Below are 19972 nucleotides of genomic sequence, written 5' to 3'. Positions count from 1 at the left end.
GTAGTGTCCTTTTCTGGTTTTGTCAGGCTTAAAATAATGTCATCTGCAAACAGAAACAGCTTTTCTTGACTACCATACCAATTATATCCTTGAATTTCTGAGTACCTTATTTTTTTTGGCAATGCTTCTAAATGTAATGCAGATAAAGAGGAGAGAGGATACCCCTTACTGGTTCCTCTTCTGAAGCAGAAGTTATCAGAGAGGACCCCACCAACTTTAGGTTTTGCCTCTGATTGCTCATAAATCCTCCCAATCGGCCATATAATTTTATCAGGGATTGCAACTGCTTCCATTGCTCTTTTCACAAAGTCCTAGCTTACTCTGTGTCATATGCTTTCTCTGCTTCAAGGCCCACCAGCAACAGTGGTATTTTCTTGCATTCTATTTCCCTCTGAATAATCAATATCCTTTTAGTAATGTCTTTCGGCTTTTCCCGGTTAGGGGTTGCCACAGCAGAACTCCGGTCCTCTAATGATTGGCAGTGGATTTTTACGGTGCCAAGTTGCCAGCCTGACGCCCAAACTTCAACGAAGGAACACCCATTCATGCACGCACCTACCTGCATGTCTTTAACGTCACTCGACTTCAGGGAGGACATGCAGACTTCACAGAGAAAGCGCTCCAGCCGAGAATCGAACTGGAGAACCTCTTGCTGTGAGGTGACAATGCTAACTGCTGCACCACCGTGGCATTAATGTTGTCTAATGTTTCCCCTCCACAAGCCACATTGATCCATATCTGTCAGTTTTGGCATCACATTAGCCCTTATTTTAGTCATTATAGACATGAACAGTTTATACTTATGGTTTAGCATTGAAATGGACCTATATGAAGCTGACTCTGATGGCTCTTTACTCTCTTTAGGTATTACAACTACCACTGCTTTCTTCCAAGATGTTGGTACTTCTCCTCCTATTAAAATACTGTTAAAACCTTCCAAATCTTTATCAGTTTTTCCCACGTAGCTTCCAAACATCCACAGCAATACCATCTATTCTTGGGGAATTTCTTTTATATTGGTTATACATCACCATTTTTATCTCATCTCCTCCTGTCTTAACTGTTAATAATTGAGCCTCCTGTTTGTCTAACCTTCACATATTTAATTCTTCCATAAACATTTCCATTTGTACCTTTTCTTGACTTCCATATTTCTCTGTTTATCCAGACTTTCATAGAATTTCTGAAATATTTCTTATACTTCTACAAGATCCCTTGTTATCTTCTCCCTAAGCTATGTGGCAGCCCTTTCTACTTTCTATTGCCTGAGTCGTTGTGCTAAAAGTTTTTCTGCTCTAACGTTATCAAAAAAAAAATAGAAAAAAAGATTTGCTTAACAGCAGTCCTTCTAAACTCATGCATATTGTCAAGGTAGTCTTTTAGTTTCTGTTATTCTGTGAGATTCCCCCTATTTTGCAATACTTTAACATTTGTCAGTGCCTCTAAATAATTTGTTACGTCTTTTTTCCCCCAGTAAACATCTTTATTAAGTTATCACATTTGATGTAGGCAATCTTACATTTCTATAAATGAAAAAGAAACACTGATACCACTTTATTTGCATCACAGACACCATTGAAACAGCTGTAGTTGCAAACATACATCACTTATAATCTATCCAGTACTTGTCAGTTAAGCGTTATATGGCTCATTCAAATCCTGCCTTTTAAACCTTGTTCCTTCTCTGCATATATTGCTCCCACAATTCTCATTTTTTCGTATGTAGTTTGCGCCTTCCCTTTTCTAAAGATCCCAATTCCAGTTGTGTTATCTTTGTTACTATATTCACTACTTCTAGTAACGTTGGTCTAGACTTTGATTTCCATTTTCTAGTAATTGTTTTTTTGGCTGCCACCATAATTAGACTTGCAGGGCTTTACTCTGTCTACACAATTCCGATTCTGTATCATAGCTCAAAAAATAATCTCTCCAGTCAATCCAATCCACTCATGCAGCATCTCCAAGAGTGTAGTCCACAGGGAATCCCTAAAGTCTGCCAGCTCATTATTCTCCCAAAAACTATGTTCCTGGTCATCTCTTTCTTTCCAGTCACACCTACAACGTTTGCTATTCACCTGAGGAAAAATTCTTTGGAGTCTACTTGGGGTATAAATATACCCATGTAAACACTTCAAGGCAAAGATCCTAAATCTTTTAGACTTTGTTGCATATTTGGAAGTTATACATCCCCCCATTGTTTCTTTGTGAATCACTTATCCAGTCTCTCTTCCCAGTCCTTTTTAAGCTCCTCTGATTGATTCGTATAATTACCATACAGTATTTTATACGCTTACTAATTATTCCATTTTAAAGGCAGGCTCTGCTCTAGATTCTATTAAAAATTCTACCAGTGCTGATCCTTCATTTAAGACGCCCCTATTTCTTTCTCTTTGTCTGTACTCTTATCTGTCCATGATAGGGAAGGCAATCTCTAACCTGCAGTCCCAGTAAATTCTTGGCCTCTTCCTTTCTGTTACCTTTCCCTTTCTTGTTATTTGCTCCCAATACCTTGGTTCCTTAGCTAGTTTTCTCCAGTAAATTCCAGCCCCCCCCTGCCTTTGATTTGTATCCCTAACCACAGTCTACACTATTGGCAAAATCTCTTTTTCCATTCTTATGCTGGTTTACTACTTGGTATACTCTGTTGTTTTATGACTATAATACTGTATTTGATTTTTGTTGTTCTCCTTAAGAGTTTGCATCCAAAATCCCAATTTCTCCTTATTCCTTGAGATTCCCCCTTGTATCATCATCATTCATTTCCACTTTGAATTATAGTTTTCTGCTTGTGCTAAGTATAAGAGCCTTAATTGTGTTGCTCTAAAATGCCCCCTTAAATTGGGAAATCCTAGCCTGCCTTGTTCTATTGGAAGAATCAGCTTGTCCCATCTGATCCTTGCTGTCTTCCCCTCACAGATAAAATCCTTCAACTCTTTTTGTAATTGTTAGGCACAGCTTCTCCTTTAGTTGATAAAAATATGCCTGACGTGTGTATAAGACTAAAGGGACTGAAAACATTTTAATTGCTTGTATTGTATTATCCATATGCATATAACAAAGCTTCCATTTTCTCAATTTCTGTATTGTCTTCTGTTTAGTCGCTTCCCACATATCCTTAGCTGCCATAACAGAGTCATGTCTAATCCATACCCCTAAATACTTCATTTTATTATGTCCTCATAAGTATAGATATTGTTGGACCAGTTTGTATGTGGGTACATAATTTACCATTGTTGCCTTTGTTTTAGCTTCATTAGTTTTGTATCCTGAGAAGATTTGAAACTGCCTTAAAGTGTTCCACAGCAGTGTAACGTCCCTTTCTGTTTTTGTCATGTATAAAATAATATCTTCTGCAAATAGATCCAGCTTTTCCTGTCTACCATCCAAGTTATATTCTTGAATTTCTGAGTCCCTTATTTTCTTTGCCAGTGGTTCTAAATGTAGTGCAAACAAAGGGGAAAGTGGACAACCCTGCCTGGTTCCTCTCCTCAAGCAGAAGTTATCAGAGAGAACCCCACCCACTTTAGTTTTCACCTCTGATCCTTCACTCCTAATCAAGCTTAATATTGTAACCTGCATATTTTCATGTACACCACATATATAAAGTGCAAGTTGTGCTGTGTCACTTATATCTGTACTTTCATCAATTGCTACAGTAAATGCTACAAATTTAGCAACTTTTTCTTTGAGTTGACTTAAGATTTTCTGATAATTCATTAATTCTGTCTGCAACTCTATTTCTTGAAATGGTTATGTTTGCAAATGCTTGATATTTTTCAGGGCAAATAACTTCAACGGCCACCAACATACATTTCTTTATTTAAAGTTCTCCTGCAAAAAAGGCTTCGATGACAGCTACTTTTTGTGCAGTCCTATAACTTGCTTGAACTACATCATCACTGGCTTGAAGAACACATTTAAACACTAACTGCTTTTTTTTGAGTGACTGTTCTCACTCCCTAATGTTTTCTTAATGCAACTTTCCACTTTATTCATCATACTACGAAGCATACGTACTTCTTTAATGCCTCCGAATGTTATATTCTTTCAACACAGCTATATTTTGGTTACAATTTAAACAAGTTGGTTTTATTCACTTTAGCAAAAATGTACAATATTTTCCACTTTTCCTGCACCACACAATGTTTTTCATTAACTGTTCTTGTCTTTGAAAACATAATGAGTGGATTCAGAGTATGTGTGTGTGTGTGTGTGTGTGTGTGTGTGTGTGTGTGTGTGTGTGTGTGTGTGTATGTGTCTGCGTGCGTATATATATATATATATATATATATATATATATATATATATATATGAAAGTTCAGCTTTCCGAATCCACTATCATAAAGTGTGTTACCAAAAAACATTAAATCCAAGCCCTGCACCCCACACACCCCTACTTTAATAATCTCACTCCAAGATCGCACTACAGTGGAGAAATGGGAATTTTCCCTTATCCGCACCATAGTACAACTGAAAAAGCATTTTCATGTAAGTATGCCCGCCATTCATGATTTGGTAAAAAGTGCATTCGTGCAAGAGTCCTAGACCTATATGTATGTATGTGTATACATATATATATATATATATATATATATATATATATATATATATATATATATATATATATATATATATGGTCATACATACATATACATATATGTATCATACACACACACACACACACACACACACACACACACACATATTTTGGATAGACATAATGCTCCGACTGACTCTAGAGACAAAGCAGGACTAGTGCTCAAAGTACAGGTAAAGCGAGAGCCTACCACATCACGTTTAATACCTTTACTGTACAGACTTGAAGTGATTAAACCGCCATTGTTTAAAGCATGATTAATATGTTTGATGTAACAAGGCAGAGGGCCATTTGATTCTTTACAATAGCACAGTAATACAAAGATATAAAAGATAATCTTAAAAGACGAAAGGCCAGATTAATCACTCATATAAAATGTAAGGTAGGCTGACTGTAAGACTGGACCAGCATATGTGCCGCGTGCCACATATAGAAGTGTGGCAGGCTGCATGTTTGACAACCGTATTCTACAGGCTCTCTTAGCTTCCTTGTTATACGCTCCCTCAGCTTGGTGACAGCCTTTTCCACTTTCTGTTGCCTGAGTCGTTGTGCTAACAGATTTCCTGCTGTAGAATTATCAAAAAACTACCTTTCTAAACTCGTGCATATTATTGAGGTAATATCTTATTTTCTGTTTAGCAACCTGCAGTTGTTCTTTTTCCGGTTCTGAGAGATTCCCTCTATTTTGCAATGCTTTAACAGTTGTCAGTCTCTCTAAATAGTTTTTGTTACTTCTTAACCATATCTCCCTTTCCTTTACTTCCACCCTAGTTTTAAACGTCTCTTTAATTTTATCCCACTACTTAGCTAAATTTTCAGAAGAAATTTCTTATCTTTTCTACTAGCTCCTGAATTAATCCCAAAATCCATTCCTTAAATTTCTCTCTTTTCAACAGACAGATGGGAAAGCACCAGTGTCTCATCTTTATTTCATTTCTTTGCATTTTTGTTTTGGTTATTATTAGTGCATGATCTGCAATAGTTATTGGGTGCATGTCAAAAACCTTCATTTAAATGCACATCTTCCTGTGAGATGTAAATTCTGTCTAACCTAGCCCAGTTTTGTATATCCTGGAGAATAGTGTGTAAATTCACTCCAAACTCCTAGTAATGAATTCACATCTTCCATGCCAAACATTTTCATAAATTTCTTCAAAAAATCTACTGTCCTTTTATGTATTTTCCCTTCTACGCCCCCCCCCCAGACAAACTAAATTCCAGTCTCCACATCTAACTAATATTCTTTCCTGAAAGCTGATTATTTCCGCCAGAATTTTCTTAAGCTCCATTATAGCAGTTTTAGGTGGAATGTAAGTGCATGCCAGTGTAATCCTCCTCCCATGCCAGTTGCCCCTTAGTACTATATGTCTTCCATTATTATCTTTTTACCACTATTGGAGCTCTTCTTGCAATTAATACAAGTACTCTTCTTTTCCTTTGCCCAAGATATTCCACAAAATAACCATCCTAAAAACCTTTCTTTATCAATTTCACATGTTCATTTCTTTCCAGGCATGTCTTCTGTAACATATCTGCTTGTACTCTACATTTTTAATATAGTTTACTATTCTTTCTTTGTTTTTTTATGTTTATTTGTTAGACCATTCAGATTGAAAGATATTGCAGAAAACATCATCTTCTTATATAGTTATTAGGTTACACTTCAAAACATCTAAAACTCATAACATCTAAATTCAAAACATTGAGTCAACAACATCTAAAACGCATAGCATCGAATCTCATAACATTGAAACTTTGCATCACAACATTGAACACTACAAATCAGATGGAAATAACATCCCCTCCACCTGTAACAACAGCAAACTAACAAACACACTTTTTACTACATTTGTGCAAGAGGCAAACCCCCTCTTGCACCCCCCCAAATTAAATATACAAACTCCTAGATTGCACTACAGTGGGAAAAAGTTAATTTTCTAACCCAACTGTATTGCGATCACCATAAAGAATGTACACATAATGTCTATATCACTTACCTGTATGGCCTAAAAACCCCATACAGAGTGTGGCAAATAGTATGTAAATAGTATAAATTCCTACACTATATAAATAAAAACTATAACATCTTATACTTACATCAAAAGAATAACAGGTTATACTATGATATTTACATGTTTCAGGATAGACTATTCCATATTATACATTTTCAGTGTTTTGAAATTCGATGTTATGGGTTTTAGATGTTTTGGGTTTTAGATGTGGACTCAGTGTTTTGAATTTAGATGTTATGAGTTTTAGATGCTTTGAAGTGTAACCAGTTATTACCATATTTTATGTACAACTGTTTTTTTGTTAAATGTCTAGTTCCAACTTTTATGCTACATGCATATACTCTTTGGCAGGTTGGTCTTTTATACAGTTGTGTCTTGTCATATCCATTGAGCTTATGCCAAATCTGGCATAACTTTGTTTTTTTGAAAGCCCTCAAACTGAAGAAACATCCCCAAAACCTACCTAAAACCTATTAACTTAATAATAACCCAGAAAACTATATACATCTTCAGATATTGAGGTTTTTGCTTCCTAATAAGTACAAAAGTTTTGCATTAATTTTTGTTGCTTCTTAACCATATCTCCCTTTCTAATATTTCCACCCTGTTTTTAAACTCCACTTTAATTTTGTCTTACTCCCTAGCTATATATTTCAGAAGAAATTTCTATTTTTCTCTATTATCCCCTGAATAATTTCTAGTACCCATTTTTTAAATTAGTCTCTTTTCAACTGGTAGGTGGGAAAGCGCCAGTGTCTCATTTTTATATCATTACTTTGTGGTATTATTTTTATTTTAGTTATTATTGGATCATGATCTGAAATAGTTATTGCGTGTGTGTCAAGACCTTCAATTAAATGCATGTGTTCCTGTGAAATATAAATTCTTTGTAGCCTAGCCCAGTTTTTGTATCTTGGGGAATAATTTATAAATTCAGTCTGAACTCCTACTACTGAATTCACATCTTCCATGCCAACTATTTTCTAACTTTCTTTAAAAATATACCCTGTTTTCTTAGATTTTCCATTCTTGGTCCTCAGACATATCTTCACTGTTGAAAATCAAATACCCTGTCGCTACCTATAAGTAATATTCCTTGCTGAAAGCTGAGTATTTCTCCCAGAATTTTCTTACGCACCATTTTACCAGTTTCAGATGGAATACAGATACATGCCGGTGTAATCTTCCTCCCTTGCCATTTGCCCATTAGTACTACAAATCTACTCTTATTGTATTTTTTGTCCTCTTCTATCACTATTGGAACTGATTTTGCAATTAATATAAGTAGTTCTATATTCCTTTGCTCCCATTTTTCTGCTGAGTTAACATCTTGAAAACCTTTCTTTGTCAATTTGACTTGTTCAGGTCTTTACAAGTGTGTCTTCTGTAATGTAGGTATTTGCACTCTACATTTTAATATAGTTCTCTACTCTTTCTTTTTTGTATGTATCTTTGAGACCATTCACGTTTATAGACATTACAGAAAGCTTCATATTCTTGAAAAATTATTGTTCCCAAATTATATGTATAACAGCTTTTTTGTTAAATGTCTAGTTCCAGCTTTTGTGTTGCATGCATGTACTGTTTGGCAAGTTAATCTTTTATACAGTTGTTTCTTAGTCATCTCCATTTGAGCCTATGTCACATGTTACAGGACTTGCTATTTTAACGGAAACCCTCAAACAAAAATACAACCCCCTATACCCCCTAAAATGTATTAATTTAATAACAACACACAAAACTTTGTAGCTTTTCAGATATTCAAGTTTTACCCTCCTAATAGGAAGAAATGTTCCAAACTCTCAGCCACACACACAGCTTTAAGATAACTTAATAGAAAGGTTATCCATGCTAAGACACATGGTACAGACTTCAGTGCTGTCTGGGTTTGTCTCATCTTTATAGCTCTCTCAGCTGGGAAAATAGTTGAATGCTTTCAGAAAAATTTTTCCTCCAAGCCATTTCTCTTTATCAGGTTGTGTGCTAGAGGCATGAAAACCAGTCACAAAACTGCCAAGCATAGCTTTATTAACTAGAAAAAAGCTTTATAATTTTTCATATTCTTTTTTCATTACTTGCTATCTCTTAAAACTTATTACAGGATTAAACCTTAACCTGGTCATTCCCCTAAGTAAGAATGAGAAAAAGCACACTACCTTTTCTATTGTTTTACTGTTTTAACCAGATTTTTTTTACATTGTAATGCCTCTGTTTCTAAAACTGAACAAGGAGAAAAAGAGAAAGGGGAGAAAGGGAAAAACAGAAAAAAATTAACAGGAGCCCCTATTTATATTAGGATCACCATTATACATAAAAGTAACTGAAAAAAAACTTTATAAAATGCAAATAAAACCTTGCACTATTAAACTAATAGTATTAGGAAAAAAATGTTTTACTTAAAGTTATATACATCCTTCCTCTTCTCCTCTCTGGTGTATTTTTTCAAAATTAATGACATGAAGTAGGGCGTATGCTTTAGAGTCCCCTACAAGTTTAACAGAATCAAATTTTTCCAGATTTTCTTGTTCTGTCATGTTTCACAAATATAATTATTGCCTTATAATCCTATATTTGTCAGTTAACAAGTTGCTGATTTTATTCTCCAAACATTCATAACATGAAGTAGGACATAATGCTTTATATCCCCCTATAAGTTTAACAAAGTCCAAGAATGTCCAATATTTCTGTAGTCTCTTGTTCTTTTCCTCTTCATCAAGCCCTGTCTCTGCTTCAGTTACAACATACTCTTGATTCTTCTAGTCAACACTTGGGCTTTTTTCCCCCTCTCTGAAGCATTTTCCATTGAAAAATTGGAAAAGGTATCACTGGCATAGTTCTTCTGTGTTCTTTATTACCAGAATAACAAGAATTAGAATCTCCTGTTCCACAGCTTGCATTTTGTTGGATAAACTTTGTATTTTTCCTTAGCATATACTTCATCAAAAATGATTTTGTTCCTCCAGGGATAAATATTTTGAAGATGTTTGGGTACAGCAGTTTGAATCTCACTCCTGCTTCTCGACATTCTCTGAATAATGGAATAAATTTACTCCTCTTCTGCTTGGTGTTCAAATAAGTAGTCATTCTCCTCAAACACTCTGCTGTGTTCCATTTCAGTACTTTGTCCTTCTGCCACAATTTTCTCGGTATCAACTCCTTCTGCTACTAAGAACCATCTTCTATATTAAAGGTATAGGTTGGTTTCTCATAGCCGGGTTTGGAGCATACACACAATGTGCCCTTTCAGTTAACAATTCATATTGTGGAGTACAAGCCCAGTTGCTTATTTGTGCTTTGATAAAAAAATAATACAGTCTGTTCCTTTCAGCTTCTTTGGTACAGCAAAAAATCTTAAGGATATCCCCATGTGCTATGTCCTCTAATTCTATTATTTTTTGACACTTCTCTTTTTGTGTAATCTCATATTCAGTCAGCCTTTTCTTCATTTCAGCCTCTGAGTTTTACAGTTTTATCACCTTATCTGAATATTTGTTTAAAACTTTTATAATTTTTTTCTACCCTTTTGTTGTTTGACTTAATATACTCCATCAGTGCTTCATTTATTTTAGTCAGGTCTGTGTGTAGTTGCCTTATCCTTTCCTCTCCTGTAGGTTACTGGAAGTTATGTCTGGAACTTGCACTGCTTTTTACTAAATAGCTGTAGTATTCTTCTTGGTTAGTATTTTTCCTTGCCTTTTGTAGCTGATTTTCCTTGAGGTCCTCGGTATTTCTTTTTTTCCTGGCACCCAGGCAGTGCACTTACTAGCCAGTTACTGAAATTTACCCAGAAGTCCAGGTCCACTTGAATTCTTTGCCGAGTTTCTTTTTTCACACTTGGAGAGATAGAACTGTTACTCTGTGAGCAGCCATCTTGGAAGCCTGGAGTTCGGGTTGTAGGGGTGTTTACTGAAATAATGCAGGACAGTGCCACCAAGCAATTGGAGGGAGATCATGAATGAATCACTTCTGATTTTAAAAGGTCTGAAGCATCTTGTGTTATAGGGGTACTTACATAAGTAAGATAATGGGGTACTTACATAAGTAAGATATCCGAAAGGAAGTTGCCATTTAAGAGTGCATTATTCATAACTAATCCACCTTTTGTAAACTGTGATGATTTTTTGTGCCCTTCTTGGCATCACTAATGTATTTGCTGTATGTGAGATTAGATCCCATGTTCTACATAAATATCAGTTTTTGACATTGTTATTTGTTGAGGTATGCTATTGGTGTCAATTCTGTTACTGTATTTTAATTTTATATATTTAATAAATATTTAAAACCAGCATGATTGAGCAGAATTTCCCGTATATTTTTTTCCAGCTGCTATTCTGATAAAGTCTGGTGAGTGTAGTATTTTTGTTATATTGTTTATATTTAAAGTAAATTGATTTGTGTTATGATTTTTCAAATGATCTACACCATAGACTACCCCTGTTCAAAATGCGCATGTTGATAGGGATCTTGGAATGTGGGCTGATAGATTTTTTAAAGTAATTATTATAAAATGATCCTAATTTTGACAGTTTAGGGATCTTGGTATATGATCTGTTGTTGGTACAGATTTATTTGAGGAGTTACTTGGTTCATAGGTAAGTACTAGGCTAGCTGCCCTTGTGGGCCATTGTAAGCCTTGCCAGATTCCCTTTTTATGCATGAATGACCCCATCTCATTCGGATAGTGATTGCTATTACATGTCCCATGGTCTGTTATTATATATTACCCCTAATGAGAATAACTGAGATTTTACCTTATATAATTTGAGGGGAGCCGTGCATGGGATAAAACGTTTAGGAGCTGCCTCTGTCCATTACTAGTACAGGGAGCTGTCCTGCGGTAACATTTCTGTTTCCTATCTTTAGTTCCCAGTTGTGCTTTAATATGTATAAGGATACAATTTCTTTTGTGTAGATGTGGAGTCTGTTCCAGAGCAGCAGTATCTTCTCTGAGATATACTTGTCCCAACAAACTGTTCTGTAGATGTTGCACTATTAATATTATTATTATTATTAATTGATCTGATGTTTGCTATTGTTTATTTTGCTTTATAGAAAATGGAGCCCAAAAATTGGAAGACCAAGGAAAGGTATGTTAGTCCTACTATTGCATTGAAAATGACATGTAATGAGCGAAGTACTTCTCCTTCCAGTTCCATTTTAAGTTTCTGATCCATTTGGTCATGAGCAGTATACTGTTGAAACAGATTTGGATGTCTTTTGCAGGGAAATGTTCCCAATGTAAACAGGGTAAGAGCCACTGCTGTCATGTTTGCAGAAACTCAGTAGAATTACTAACTGAATTAATTCCATAATGTCTTTTCTAATGGATAACACTCTTGTTCAAGATGGAGAAGGCATGGCATATGATGAAATGATCCTCAAAAAATTAATGTAATGAGAAGGGTGGTGAAAACATCTTGTCTTGATTAATTTCTTAAAAGGGATGTTGAATCTTTTTAGTTTGAAGTGTAGTTGATGCTTAGATTAAGTTGTATTCTATTGGAAGCATATATTCCCTGAAGATTTAAATGTATGTGGGAAAGATTTGAATATTTGGGGGGGGGGGGGCAAGTCGGATTAACAGGGAACTTTTCATTGCATTTTAAGAATGCTACTGGGCAAAATAGGTTAAGTGTACATTTGCATTTATTTTGTTAATTGTATCATCTATATTAAATTCAGGGACATAAAGATATATGCAAAAGATGTCTTTTTATTATGTTTAAATGTTAATGCATATGAATGGTTATCACAAAACTAGCTGAGGTCACAAATGTGACGAAAGTGGTATATCTCTCTGTATTGTTAGGTACCATGTAAAGCTTTGCTTATATACCATGGGTGCATAACAGCTAGAGTCCAATACAGAATGCTGCTGTTTAAAATTATGATATTGTTAGTTTTTTTTTTTATGTGATTATTGTACAAATTGGTATATGCGGAAGCCTTGGGCAGAATATTACATTCTGATGAGATAGTCTAATCCTGAAGTTCACAGTGCCTTGACTCGGGTAATGGCTATGACAAACTCTGAGTCTGTTCATGGAAATGTGAATTAATTGCATGTAAAATAGTTCTCATTAATTTCCATGCAGTATCTTTTTATCTAAGAGACTGTAATGCAGATTACTGAAAATGCCTAATTAATACTCTAGGGCAGATTTCAGTTCGCAGTGTTGAAGGAGTTCCGGAGTTCCTGTTCAAGTATATTGTATTTTGAACTGGTGACACTGCGTGACATATCAGGGCATGTCACACTCAGTGTCTTTTACCGCTGGTACCCACTGTCTGTCCGTTATAGAAGTAAATATAGCATTTACATTTAATTAATCTTGAGTGGTGTTTATTAACCTAGTGTCTTTGTCTTGGTCTTGGTAATTTGGCGTTTCCCACCTTTGCTAAAGCTCCATTGGGCTGCTTGTGTCCATTACCTCCGAATACTTAGCGAATGCTTTTATAATGCTTTGCATTTTCTGCATTTGCACAAGTCTGCTGCTGCTGTTGGCAGTTGCATTACTCATGGATTGCCTTTGTTGCACTTCAATTTCCCTTTAATTTTATATGGTACATCTCACCTTCAGGTTGGTGTCGTCCATATTTTTTTCATTCACGATATATTCATACTACCACGCTGGATTTTAACATGGAATATTCTCCATCAGTAACAGTGAAGAGATGCCCTCCTTCCCCTAATGCACATTCTGTTGACTGGGGCCCTCTAACAGGATGTTTGAACCGTTTCATTTCATTTTTTTGCCATCAGAGAACTAAAGGTAGCCTTGCTGCGTAACTCTCAACTTTGTCTTTGCAGAAGATCTGTAATTTTGTCTTAGATTTTTGTCATGTCCCTCATAAAATATTTGATTTGTTGGTAGGTCACTAAAGATTGTAGTCAGTAATGCATTAGAGTTTCATTTTTATTGCATGGAAAATGCATGTTGATGAAAAATGTTTGGTTCTACTGTCTTTGTAAGTTAGTTAGAATAATAATTAAAAGTTGTCTTTGATTTTGGGTCTTTAATACCCCCATTATTTTTTACTTTGCTCATGCGTTCATAGCTGTTTACTAGGCTAACGACCACAAGGGCCTTTTTAAGCCTAGCCATGCATCCCAAATCTCTGACAAGTTCTGATATTCTTGATAAGTGTAAGCAGGGGTTTGGGAGATGAACCATTTACTGGTTACCTGTGTCCATTAGAGAGAGAGGTGCCAAACCAAGGATGTATTACCGGTTTCCCATCCAGTTGTCCAAGTTGCACTTGAATTGGGTTAGGGAGAAACTGCTTCAGATGGATGGGGAGCTGTTCCATAGATGCGGTAATGTCTGGGATACATACCTCTCTCTCCAGCAGGACCTGTTGATATTACAGACAAGGTTTAAATCCTTAGAATCGGTAATTCTGGTTCTGTTTTTTGTGGATATGCAGGAGGTCCATCAGAGTGGGGTCTGACAGTGCCCTGTATGCCAGGCATAGATCTCCCCTCAAAAGCCTGTAGAAGACAGAGTACAGGGATAGGGTCTTGAAGCGATCTGCATAGGATATTTGTAGTGAGGAACCACTGTAGATGTTCCAGTTGTTGGATATGCCTGGTTAGGTACATACCAAAGGGGGCATTGTACTCAATGATAGGTCTGATGAATGCCGAATACAGTGAACAATGACTTCCTTGGACTTAAATGCCATACCTTTGTTTATAAGTTGTGCAATATAGAATGATTTCTTCACCACTGTAGACACATGGTGGTCTAAGGCTAGATTACGATCAATCTGTTTGCCTAAGTCCCTGACTACTGGGTCAACTCTAAGGGGTGTTTTGTCAATATGATAGTTACCAGGGATGGATGACTTTCCAAAGGATAGTGTTATGCATTTCTTGGCATTTAGGTTTAGTCCATGGCTCTGACACCAGTTGTTTGGCTGTGTCAGGCCCTCCTGGAGAACATTTGTGCCAGTGTGAGATTGAATGACAGCTCCTAATTTGCAATCTTCTGCAAATTTAATCAGCCATAGACTGCTGACATTGCCCTTGACTTCTGAGAAGTAGATGCCAAAAAGCAGCAGTCCAAGGACTGATCCCTGAGGGATTCCACTTGTGACTTGCCTCTTTGTAGAGGTGGATGCACCAATTCTAACTTCCTGGGTCCTGTCTGTGTACCTGTTGGTGACATACGAGTTTGTGTCTAACCCCTTGAGTTTGTCAACAACGCCCAAATAGGGTATTCTGTTAAATGCCTTGGCCAGGTCAAGGTAGGCAATGTGAGCCATTGTACCCTCATCCATTGCTTTGTTGACCTTCTCAAAGAAGTCCACCAGGCTGAGTAGGCATGATCTGTCCTTGACGAAACCAAACTGGGTTGGGTCCAGTGTCTGGAGGTTTACTGCATCTCTTTTATCATCTCCATGATAATTCTTGATTTTTAAACAAAGCAGGTGAAAGCTATGCTCCTTTGAGATGAGTGATCCAGTGATGCATGTAAAAGTGCTGCTGTAATCCAGTATTGTTTCTTCTGAGTGTGGAGATTTGGGTTGTTGGGCTGTTTACTGAAGTAATACAGGACAGTGCCAGCTAGTGTTGTGAGGGATTCATGAATTAAGCATTTCTGACTTCAAAAGGTCTCAAATAGTGTTGTAGGAGTATTTACATAAAAGGCATCTGAGAGGGAGTTGTCATTTAAGAGTGCATGACTCATAACTAATCCACCTTTTGTAAACTTTGATGAATTTTTATGCCCCCCTGTGACATTTCTAATGTATTTGCTCTGTGTAAGGATAGATGCTACGTTCTACATAAATTATTTTTGACACATTGTAATTTGTTTAGGTATACTGTTGCTGTAAACTATGTGTTTGTGCATAGTAATTCTACATGTTTTAATCAATATTTAAAACCAACATGATAGGTCTGTGTTTCCCATTTTTTTCAGATGTTATTACTATAAAAACTGGTGAGTGCGGTATTTTATTTTTATTGTTGATATTTAAAGTAACATGATTTGTGTTACGATTTTCAAATTGTTATAAAATGATCTACACTTTAGACAATACCCCATTTCAAAATGGGCAGGTTGTTAGGGATCTTGGAACTTGAGCTGATAGATTTTTCAAATAATTATTATAAAATAATCTTGATTTTGACAGTTTATTGACCCTGAGGTATGATCTGTTGTTGGTAGAGATTTATTTGGCGAGTTACCCTTAATAGCTTCATAGTTAAGTACTAGTCTAGCTGCCCTTGTTGGCCATTTTAAGCCTAGTCATTTCACCTTTTTATACATGAATTAAGCCATCTAATTTGATTAGAGATTGGCATAGCCTGTCCCATGGTTGATAATTATATATTTCCCCAATGAGAATAACTGGGATGACAACATAGATAATTTGGGGGGAGCTATACATGGTAAAAGCATTTAGGAGCTGCCTCTGTCCATTACTAGCACAAGAGGTAGTCCTGGAGTACCATTTTTATTTCCCATCCATAGTTCAAAGTCGTGCTTTAAAATGTATAGTGTTGAACTTTGTTTTACAGTAAACTCTCAGTTAACCGGAACTCAAGAAAACAGAACTCTCAAGCAACCAGAAAAAAAAAATCAAAGAAGTAAAGTACATTTTTCATGTGTTGCACCCCCCCCCCCCTGCAAAAACATACCTTATGTTTTTAGAGTTTTAAAAAAGAAGATGGGAATAAATTCCCTCTCTACCCATCCTAAGAGCAAGTCAAACCAAGCAAATAGTATAGGGTACAGTATTAGTCAGGCCTGTTTTTAATTGTAACTGTGAAGCAACTAGAAACTACAGTTATCCGGAATGTATCAATCCCCATGGGTACTGGTTAACCGAGAGTTTACTGTATAAAGGTGGGGAGTCTGCTTTTAGAGCAGTAGTATCCTCTGTGAGATATACCTGTCCCTCCAAACTGTTCTTTTGTTGTTGCAATATTAGTATGATTAATATTATTAATTGATATGATTTTTTCTGTTTCTTATTTTGCTTTATAGAAAATGATGCCCCAAAAATTGGAAGACCAAGGAAAGGTATGTTAGCCCTGCTATTGCATTGCAAAATAACATGTAATGTGTTAAGTATTTATCTTTCCAGTTCCTTTCTAAGTTTTTGATCCATTTGGTCATGATCAGTATACTTTTGTTACAGATTCAGCGGTATGTTTTTCACAGGGAAATTTTCTCAATGTAAACAAGTTAAGAGCCATTGCTGTCATGTTTGCACCAAGTTTCCAGAAAGTCAGAAGCATTACTGACTGAATTATTTTCAGAATGTTTTTTATTAATGCATTACGTTCTTTTTCAAGATGGAGTGGTTGTTGGATATGATGAAGACATCTTCCCAAAATTAATGTGGTGAAAAGGGTGATAAAATATCTTGCCTTGATTAATTTCTTAATAGGAATGCAGAATCTTTTTATTGGAAGTGCAGTGGATGCTTAGATGAAGCTACATTCCACTTGAAGCATATATCCCCTGAAGATTTAAATGTGTGAGGGAAAGATTTGAATATTTGGGGTGAATCAGATTGAAAGGGAACTTTTCATTGCACTTTAAGAATGCTACTGGGCAAAATAGGTGGAGTGTGTATTTCCATTTCTGCTGTTACTTGGATCATCTATCTAATTCAGGTGTATTGTATATGCCACACTCTATAATATAACTTTAATTACATAAAATATATGCAGAAGATGTGCTTTTATTCTGTTTAAATTTTAATGTACATGAATGGTTATCACAAAGCTAGGTATATGCAGAAGTCTTGGGCAGAATATTGCATTCTGATGAGCTAGTCTAATCCTGATCTTCACAATGCCTTAACTCAGAGTTTATTGTCATAGCCGTTACATGAGTCTCTTCATGGAAATGTGAAATAATTGCATATCAGTTAGTTCTCATTAATTTTCATACAGTATCTTTTTATCCAAGAGACTGTAATGCAGATTACCTAAAATGCCTGATAATTGAATAGAGATCGGCATTACCTGTCCCATGGTGTGTATAATTATATGTACCCCTAATGAGAATAACTGGGATTATGTCTTTGATAATTTGTGGGGACCCATGCTTGGGTTAAGACATTTAGGAGCTAACTCTTTGCATTACTAGTACAGGGGGCTGTCCAGTGTTAACATTTCTGTTTCCCATCCATAGTTCTAAGTTGTACTTCAGTCAGTAATACTTGACAAGCCTTATCTGCAAAGCCATGGAGAGGATCATAATGGAACTCATAAATAAAGACATAGGGAACTTGCAGACTTTGGATCCAACCCAGTTTGGCTTTGTCAAAGGCAGATCCTGCCTCTTAAACTTGGTTGACTTTTTCGAGACAGTCACCAAGGCCATTGATGAGGGAAAGGCAGTCCATACAGCCTACCTCGACCTGGCAAAGGCCTTCGACACAATACCCCACTCAGGTATCATCGAAAAACTCATCAGCTTGAATGTAAACCCATACATCACAAGATGGGTTGCAAACTGGCTAAGTGACAGAACCCACAGGGTCAGAGTTGCTGGAGCCATGTCAGACTCAAAGCCTGTCACAAGTGGTGTCCCACAGGGCTCAGTCCTAGGTCCACTCTTGTTTGGCATCTACTTTTCTGAAGTACAAGCAAACACAGGAGGGTTATGGCTGACAAAGTTTGCAGATGACTGCAAACTGGGCCATAGTCGAAAACACATCTGACACAGATATCCTCCAGAAGGGCCTCACAGAAACGGATAACTGGTGCCAGAGCCATGGCCTGAAGTTAAACGCCAAAAATGCATAGTCATACCCTTTGGGAAAACAAGGTTACCCCTAGCTACCATATAGGTGGCAATCCACTGAGCACAGAAAAGTCATCAGGGATCTGGGGACCCAAGTTGACAGTAGCCTTCGCTTGACACTCATGTTGCTAAAGTAGTTAGGAAAACCTTCTATATCGCCCACATGATCATGAAGGATTCACATCTAGATCAAGGGAGGTCATCGTCCCTCTGTACTCATCACTCATTAGACCTATGATTGAGTACAATGCCCGCTCGGAATGTATCTGACCAGACACCTGCTGCAGCTTGAAAGGCCCCAAAAGTTCCTCACCAAAAGGATAAAGGGTCTCAAAAATATGTCTTATGCTGCCCGACTGAAAGAACTCCAGCTCTATTCAGTCTCATACCGCTTGCTCAGAGGTGACCTGTGCCTGACATATAAGGCCATGTCAAACCCAGATTTGATGAATATGCTTCACCTCAAAAATCTAGATCCCTCAGAACCACAAGGGCGGAGACTTAAACCTTGACATGGTTATAAATAGAACGTGCTGGAGGGACAGATTCATCACCCAGAGACTCCTATGCTGTGGAACAAAATCCCGGTACATGTGAGGCAGAGCACCTCGCTGGCCTTGTTCAAGAGGAATCTTGACCAATGGATGGGAGATCGCAGATATACCCCAGGGATTACTTCAGTGTCACTGCTTGACAGAGGCACAGAAAAATGATAGGCATAGTTTTTATTCAAACTAAAGGGGTGGCGAAAGCCACATAACTATGGGCTAGGCTTATAAATGCCCTTGGGCAGATAGCCTAGTATGAACCTATGAACCTATAATATGTATAAGGAAGTGGATGGCGAGTCTATTCGAGAGCAGTGATATCCTCTGTGACATATTTCTCTTCCTCCAAACTGTTCTGTAGATGTTGCAGTATTAATACTATTAATTGATCTGACTTTTATTTTTGTTTATTTTAATATATAGAAAATGGAGCCCGAAAACCTGGAAGACCAAGGAAAGGTAAGTTAGTCCTACTATTGCATTTCAAAATGGCATGTAATGAGCTAAGTACTTATCCTTGCAGTTCCTTTCTAAGTTCCTGGTCCATTTGGTCATGATCAGTATACTGTTGGAACAGATTTGGATGTCTGTTTTCTACAGGGAAATTTTCCCAGTGTAAACAAGATAAGAGCCATTACTGTCATGTTTGCTCCAAATTTGCAGAAACACAAGCATTACTGACTGAATGATTTCCAGAATGTTTTTTCTAATGCATTGCACTCTTGTTCAAGATGGAGAAAGCATGGGATATGATGATAACCAGATTAAGTTGCATTCCACTGGAAGTATACGTTCCCTGAAGATTTAAATGTGTGTGTGAAAGATTTGAATATTTGGGGGTGAATCAGATTGAAAGGGAACTTGTCATTGCACTGTAAGAAAGCTATTGGGCAAAATAGGTGGGGTGATTGTTTGCATTCATTTTGTTGCTTGTATCCTCTATTAAATTCAGGGACATTGTTTATGTCACAGTCTGTAATATAACTTTAAAGATATATGCGGAAGATGTATTTTTATTTTGTTTAAATGTTAATGTATATGAAT

At 36.7% G+C, this 19972-nt stretch overlaps 1 protein-coding gene across 43 annotated transcripts in view; it reads left to right on the top strand.

The window, feature by feature from the left end:
• The window catches only part of LOC122809254 (titin-like), a 3339665-nt gene that overhangs the window by 2051265 nt on the left and 1268428 nt on the right, over positions 1 to 19972 (top strand). For 32 of the 43 annotated variants that reach the window (XM_044080625.1, XM_044080596.1, XM_044080621.1 and 29 more), the window contains 3 exons: positions 15537 to 15557; positions 16608 to 16643; positions 19352 to 19387. In XM_044080625.1, coding sequence (XP_043936560.1) covers positions 15537 to 15557; positions 16608 to 16643; positions 19352 to 19387 — 93 coding nt within the window. Of the gene's footprint in view, positions 1 to 10932; positions 10954 to 15536; positions 15558 to 16607; positions 16644 to 19351; positions 19388 to 19972 lie in introns of all 43 variants that reach the window. The other 11 variants (XM_044080615.1, XM_044080611.1, XM_044080608.1 and 8 more) reach the window with 3 other exon arrangements.

Source organism: Protopterus annectens, chromosome 8.part0 (genome assembly GCF_019279795.1).
Source record: "Protopterus annectens isolate FY-2018-M chromosome 8.part0, PAN1.0, whole genome shotgun sequence".
Taxonomy (NCBI): domain Eukaryota; kingdom Metazoa; phylum Chordata; order Ceratodontiformes; family Protopteridae; genus Protopterus; species Protopterus annectens.
This window is presented reverse-complemented; position numbering and strand designations above follow the sequence as displayed.